Below are 7,871 nucleotides of genomic sequence, written 5' to 3'. Positions count from 1 at the left end.
CACATCAATCAACTACCCTGATGGGATGATTGAAATAAAAACACTCTTTGACAGCAAGACAGCTATACTTTGATTCTCCATGGTCCATTGAACAAGTCAGCCATGGTTATAGACAATAGCTGTCGCTTCAGATGCTTGCCTACAGCACTTTTTTCCAAGGTACATGTGCCACTAGGGGGTAATATAATTTTAACAAATGTATGGAGCATAGTCACATTGGGATAGAGCAAGCTATGAGTTAGGGGGTACTCATGGCCACAACGAAAAGGCTTAAGGCGTATACCGGACAAAAAAGGTTGGGAAACACTGGCATACAATATGAAGGGCAGCTAACCAGGCCCGGCACAGAGTCATCTGAAGGCCCCCCTCACCCAATTCATATAAAGGACCAAAACCTGGTCCTCTCCCCTCTCTTCGGGACCTGGGACAACTGACCCCTTTGTCCCCACCCACCATCGGCTTCCCTGACAGTGCATGTGGGACCGGTGGTGGCTCAGGTGGTAGAGGAGGCGCTCGGTTCGAGTCCCGTTCTGCCTGACCCCATCGATGTGTCCTTGAACAAGATACTTAACCCCAAGTTGCAACTGATGGCAGCCACTGCCACCAGTGCAGTGTGTGAATGGGAGTGTGAATGGGTGAATGTGAGGCATACCATGTAAAGCGCTTTGAGTGCTCGAAGGAGTGGAAATGCGCTATTTGAATGCAGTCTGTTTACCATCCATTTACAGTTTATCATGTGTATGCTGTCACAGGGAGCAGTGAATGTGAGTAGACCGATCTCAAGAGGCTTAGCAGGAGTGCATCAATGGACACAGGTCTCCATGAGGCACTTCCTCTCAATATTAGTCATCGATCCGAAGCAAGGAGAATATATGATTTTCCTTTTTTCCTTTTCCTTTCAATGAGCTTGTGCGGATTTACTTTCCTGTTGTCTGAGTTAATTTCAAATAGGATCCATTAAGAGCGCCAAGGTTTGCACTGAGAATTGTCAGTGACTATTGTGACATTGACAGGGCGCAAGCAGTCTGCTTCTGTTTGTAATTCTTTATTGTTTCACTGTCAGGGTGAGAACGACATGGCCATTGACAATCTTCTGTGGCGTCAAAATGGTTATGACTTTTCACAATTTTATTTAACAGAGAATATACTTTGGCATGGTTTCAATATATCATCAGCATAAAATATACACCATCTGTCGTTGTTGTTGCATAAAACCTTGTTTGATCATGAAACCTGGACTGAATGAGGCAATTGGATTGTGCATTTGCTTGTCGAGCTCAATATACGTATATCTTAATGTTGATATCTTATGCTAGCAGGGGGAAGTCACGGTTACAGCTATAATATACATTGTTCATCTTTGCACACAGGAAACACACAAGAATATCACTTGAGTAACATTGATAGACTGCCCAAAAATAATACATGTATTTGTTGATACTGTGGGCACACCAGGGCTGGACTGGTCATCTGGCATAACGGGCATTTCCCGGTGGGCCCTGCACCCTCGTGGGCCCCTATCTTCAGAAATGTATAAAAATAATAATCTGAAAATAGGGGCTCACAAGGGTGCAGGGTCCGCTGGTGTGTCAGTTCTGTGCCGCTAATTATGAGGGGCCCCTTTAACCCCTTAAGACACAGCATTATAAATTAGCTGTTACCAGAATGGCAATAACCAAGTCATAATGTATTACTAAAGGCCCCGTGCACTGTCATAGTAGTGTAGTACTATACTAGTTAACGTTCAATGCCTATTACAGCGTGCCACAGGAGGTACGGAGTGCATTAAGGGGCTACACCAAAAGTGCCCGGCCCTATTTCTCCCCCAGGCCAGCCCTGGTGCACACTGGCGGAACTAGAGTAGTGTTTCTCAACAGGGGCTCTACAGCCCGCAATGGGGACATTGGAGAGCCCTTGGGGGACATTGAGAGCTGGGGGACACTCAGTCACAACTCGGGGTGTTGGAACGGCCCATTCTAGAACGCTGTGTAGCCTCATACAGCCAATCAATAATAGTATGCAGAAACATTTTGCCGTTAGGCTGTGCCGTTTTCATACTGTCATGCATACATCATGTTTTTTGGGTGGGGGGATTGGCATTTGCCTGGTTAACACCAGACCTAATCACAAGTGAGATTAGGTCTGGGGAGTTGCCTATTGTAAATTCCATAGGGGAGAGAATACTTGGCTATTATGACACACTGCCCTGCTCTCTGATTGGGCAGAGAAACTGTTAAGGTCGGAATGCTTGGCCATTATGACACAGTGCCCATGATCTTGGACGTTATGTTGCCTGGTTAACACCAGACATAATCACAAGTGAGATTAGGTCTGGGGAGTTGCCTATTGTAAATTCCATGGGGCCGGAATAATTGGCTATTATGACACACTGCCCTGCTCTCTGATTGGGCAGAGAAACTGTTAAGGTCGGAATGCTTGGCCATTATGACACAGATCCCATGATCTTGTTCGTTATGAGTCATCCTCGCCATACTGTCTTTCAGATCGAAACGATTGTGTAGAACTAAAGGCAGTATGGGAGTTCCCAGGCTAGACGTTATGAGGTCTGGGCAAAGATTCTCTGTTCTAATTTAGAACGTCTCTGGTCTGGGGAGTTGCCTATAGGGTTGGCAAGTGTGACGTCACGGATCCAAATCCCCAGCTCCCAATGTATACTGTAATGATAACAGCCAATGTTCACGGTTGGATTGTAAAACGCCTGCTAAGGTTACGAAGACACGGAACACATCGTTGAAAAGACGAAACCACGCGGATTCATCTGCATTTTAAAGTAAGTCGATCAGACCTGTATATCTCATTCAATAAACTCCATGAAAGTGCGACCAGCAAAAAGGACCCAGTGCCGTTTGTGCTAACGTTCTAAACACAGTGAACGTTAACGACAGGTAATATCTAGTGATTGCTATACGAAAATGTCTACTGCTAAGGAGCCAGTCACATTTTTCACCGTGACTTCGTATTTCGCCAGCCATCCGAAGTCAGTTAAAAAGGGACTGAACTCCTACAACTCAAATAGAGTGATTAGTGTCAATGTTATGTCAGGTGGCAGCTTGAAAGGAAAAGTGCAGGCGTCTATGAAGAAAAAAGAATATGAGGTGGAGGTGAGGCGAAACATTAGCTAAATATGTGGGTGTCGACTTGAAAACCGATATAACTGTTGACGTTTACTATGTTAAATATGTTCAATCTATGTCAGTTAAGCAACATGGTTTGTTATCGGTGAGAAATGGTTGTCTATCCACAGAGTGTAGTTGGTACAGTGGCGCTATCTAGTGGTCGTCTAAACTTAAATATCAAAGTGCTCAAGCTGTTCCCTCAGCGGCGATTTATGTTATGTTATGTTCTTGTATGCCTACGACCATGGCTCTATTTTTTTTTTATCACCTGCCAAAATGTTGAAAGTATGTTATTCTTGCCATAGCCTACACACACTCACTGATGGGTAAAAATGGCTGGTACGTTTTTCCAGCCAAAGCGACTTTTCACCAGCATTTGGCTGGTGTTAATTTAGAGCCTGGCTTTGGACTAAGAAAAGTTGTGTTCATCTAGGTGCATGTAGAGGATCAGGAGGTGACGGACAGCAGGTGTACATGTGCTGTTGGTCTAGCCAAGTGCCACCACATTGCAGCCCTCCTCATTTGGGCGGAGAAGAACATGACCCGGACGGATGTGGAGTGTGTGTGGAGAAGGCCTACAGCACCCAAAACAGAGACGTTGTGGCCAAGGAGGCTGTCTGTGATGGCACCTTCGACATCAAAAGGTTAGTAGCCCACCTACTTGGAATAATGACTCGCAACCACAAAATATTTATCACCAGTTATCCATGCTTTCTGCTTTGTTGTTGAACCTACATGGACCTACATTTTCTTAACATATTAAATTGAATTATATTTTATGCATTTATTTCAGCTGGAATTAAGCGCCCAGTGACCGAAGAAGACAAAGGCTGGACAAGGCAGTCTTTGGCGCAATTTGGGCGTTTCACAGGTCTGGGCTTTATTTTAGCCCCAGAAATACATCAGGTATGCTTTCTGTTTTTTATATTTTTGATGTATTGTTATAATCATCCCAAGGTCTATACATTCTCTCGACTAGGAGTGTCGTGATAACCAAAATACCTGACAATGACAATAATAATCTAACACTTGGAAATCCAAAATAATACTGTACGATAGGCTACCAGATTACTGAGGCCTACTGTACACAGTTAGCATTTACAACTTCTCATGTCAAAGCTGCAATCGTAGTGAATAGCTGAACAAATTCATTTCTACAATGACAAATCCACACTGACTATTTCCTCATCACTTCAGAATGACGGCCAAACCAGAGGGCAGTGCACAAACACTCCTTGCATTTATTTTAGATATACTTTTTGCCTGTGCTGTGTAACCAAAATATATTTGTGTGCCATATTGTTCTATGCATAAGTCTGTTTTTTCCCTTGATAATTGTTGGGGCAGGAATTTGACCCATCCCTACCAGAGAAACTATTTGATGGGATACTGGCCAGTCAGGAGTACAGCGATGCTCAAGACAAAGAGGACTTCATCATGACGTCTCTTGCTGTCAGCCAGCAACAAAAAGAAGCCATCGAGAGGGCCACAGTTGGGCAGACGAGCAATGCATTATGGTAAGTACACATGGGCAACACAGCGCCAATGTTGGAGGATGTTTATTCAGTTATTTGATATTGTAGAAAAAGCTGCTCACAGACATGAGACTCAATTCATTTTGAAATGGTAACTTTTTGACTTTAAACACAAACAAATAATGTAAATGTAATCGACACTTGTACAATTATTCTGCTTGGGTCAGAAAGTTGCCATTTGGATTGACATGAGTTTTGTGTCGTATTTCCTTAATCATCTATATGTCAACTAAAATGGCTTTCTCTTAACAGGGCAGCATATCGCAAGAAGAGGATCACAGCGAGCAACTTTGGTTTGGTTTTGTCTGCAGTCAGAAGACAGTCTTTCCCACCTTCATTGTTCAAGACACTGCTGGGGAGAATACAACCCCAAACAAGAGCTCGTGTGAGTAGCGAACACACCGTGTAATTTTTTAGCCATTTACTAGGCTACCATTTACTAGGCTACTTTGCTATTTATTTGCTTTTGATTCTTACACTTGTGTTTCATTCTCTGTCCCCAGGCATGTGATTGGGGAATCGTGCACGAGAAAGAGGCCAAAAAGAAGTTCATGGAACAAAGTGGGGAGACCATCCTGGAGAAGGGACTGTTCCTGTCTGACAGTGGGCTGCTTGGGGCCTCCCCAGATGGACTTCTACTGTCCAGCAATTACCTTGTGGAGGTGAAATGCCCATATTCTGCCAGAGAGAAAACAATCGCTCAGGCAGCAGAGGCAAAGGACTTTTACCTGTACGTGGACCAAGTCACCGGGCTATTTAGGTTGAAGAACACCCACAACTACTGGCATCAGATTCAGGGCAACCTGCACCTGACAGAGGCTACCACCTGTCATCTAGTTGTATGGACAACTCAGGACATGGCCATTGTAGAGATTAAAAAAGACCCAGCCTGGGTCAGCAATCTTAAAGGGGTATGCCACTATTTTGGGGCTTAATACAGTTAAAATCGTTGGCTGGGGTTTATAAAGGTGGTAAAGTGTCTTATTTTTCATGTAAGCCGTTGTCTTGCTGTAAGACAAGTTAAATGAGGGAATATGTCGCTAAGCTAGTGAAAGTCAATGTATCCGTGTAGCATGCTACAATGCTACATGGATACATTGACTTTCACTAGCTTAGCGACATATTCCCTCTTTTGACTTGTCTTACAGCAAGACAACGCTTAACATGAAAAATAAGACACTTTACCACCTTTATAAACCCCAGCCAACGATTTTAACTGTATTAAGCCCCAAAATAGTGGCATACCCCTTTAAGGTCCTGGAAAATTTTTACAAGGACCATTTTCTGCCCCGTGCTCTCTTCAATAACAAATAAATGTTAACTTATTGAACTTATTTACTGATGTGTCATATTTTTTTACACATTCTGAAATCAGGGGTTATGAAAGTCAGCATTGAATTTACACTGGACACAGCATGTGTCTTTAGGAAGTTGTCTCATCTTGCATCTAGCCTTACAAAGGGAATGTCCAAGTACTTGCAAGGTAATGAAAGAACCGCACACCGTGAGCTCCCATTTACTCTTTTATTTACTCTTCTCCCATTTACTCTTACTATTTTTTNATTCCAGTGATGTTTCGGAATAAAAATGGTGTAAATGGGAGCTTATCAGTGTGCAGTTCTTTCATTACCTTACAAGTACTTCACATTTTGAACCTGCACCCAACCAACAAAAAAGAATTTGGATGTGTGTGAGATTGGACTTGAATGCCCAAGTACTTAACACTGTTCTATGCTCCAAAATACTTCATGGTACATTAACTGAATTATTTCCTTAAAGTTATCTTGTTTTGTCCAACACCTGCGCCGCTGGAATGCCCAAGTAAACAATATTACTGTGTGAATATAATGCAAAAGACAAACACAAATTAAGACATACTATAACATTTATTTTATATAACAATATTATGATAACTGATTATTTATGATGACTGGTAAGATCAGACATCTACTTCCCTCAGGATGGGTGTCTGTAAGTTCATCAAGCACACACACATTTCCAGATCTTGTTTCCATGTTTTCTTGTACTGATGTGGGATCTCTTTTAAAATCCGAAATGTTTTCAGGCGCTGAATAGAACGTTCCACATGGACTCTGGCACTGGCAATCATCTATTATACTGAACTTCCTGCAATGTGAACTGTCCATCGACAAGGAATGTGGGGATGTTGAGGGAAACACCTTCGGGCAAAAATGTCGCGGATGGTGAAGCCCTTGTCAGCCATTCACCATGTCCCCTGGAACAAGTTGTTCCAGCACTCCACTGTCAGCTGTTATGGCTTTGTCGGATATGCTCCCACCATACAGTTCACTAACAAACGTGATAACTCCATTGGGCGCCACACCGACCAGAGCCTTAAGTGTGGTGCATCCTTTGTAATGGCTGTACAGCTTACTTTTGTCCTCAAGGCTTTCGGTGTTGCAGACAGCCACTTCAGTGCAGTCAAGCACAATACGGCAGTTGGGGAATGGGAGGAAGCCACTCTGGCAGGGAGGTTTGGTTTTTGAAACGGAAGGGATGTTGTTTTCCATCATTCCAACGTACAAGATGTCATAAAGGGCACTGGAGATGGTCATAAAAATATTGGTGACTGTGGTTCGACTGCAGTTAAATCTGGTGGAGAGGTCTTCGATCCACAATTCAGCCGGAGCTTCATCAGAGTTAACAGCAATTGATCAATTAGTGCATACTTTGGGACAGTCCAATCCATAGTGATACTTGAGGGGAAATTTGGAAAGAAGGGCATATAGAAAGAAAACTGTGGCAGCATCAGGCATGCCTGTGTAATAAATGACTTTGCGGGGCACAGAGGATATTTGGTCGAATGAAAATGTTTGCTTATGATTCTGTAGTTGTGCATGCAATCTTAAATTTTCTTCTTTCAGTTGGGCATTCTCCATTTGCAACAATTCGGTTGATCGTTGAACTTCAAGGTGGCATGAACCTGCCTCTGCCTCGTCTTCCTCTTCCTCAGTGACAGGGAGTGTCTTCAGTCGTTTGGATGGCTGTTCAATGGACTGAAAAGCCTTTCCCTCGTTCCAGGCAAATCTTGTGGGTCCGGCTGCCTTTCCATTCGGGAAATGCCACCCGCAGATCCTGTGGTATTAGGAGTTGGAGTGAAATTGTCACGTCTGGGGGAAAAAGACACACGCACATAGAAACTGTCATTAGTATATTGCATCACAGACTCCCCCATCAT

General features: G+C 43.4%; 1 protein-coding gene across 1 annotated transcript; it reads left to right on the top strand.

The window, feature by feature from the left end:
• Nucleotides 1-3,752: 3,752 nt before the first annotated feature.
• LOC134451796 (uncharacterized) lies at nt 3,753-6,794 on the top strand. The gene is made up of 6 exons (XM_063202195.1): nt 3,753-3,781; nt 3,931-4,043; nt 4,485-4,654; nt 4,925-5,057; nt 5,176-5,334; nt 6,738-6,794. Exons 1-6 carry the CDS (start codon nt 3,760-3,762, stop codon nt 6,792-6,794), a joined length of 654 nt encoding a protein of 217 aa, XP_063058265.1. The 5' UTR covers nt 3,753-3,759.
• Nucleotides 6,795-7,871: the final 1,077 nt, after the last annotated feature.

This window comes from Engraulis encrasicolus, chromosome 7, assembly GCF_034702125.1.
Source record: "Engraulis encrasicolus isolate BLACKSEA-1 chromosome 7, IST_EnEncr_1.0, whole genome shotgun sequence".
Taxonomy (NCBI): Eukaryota; Metazoa; Chordata; class Actinopteri; order Clupeiformes; family Engraulidae; genus Engraulis; species Engraulis encrasicolus.
Note: the sequence above shows the minus strand (reverse complement) of the source record. Positions and strands in the feature narration are given on the sequence as shown.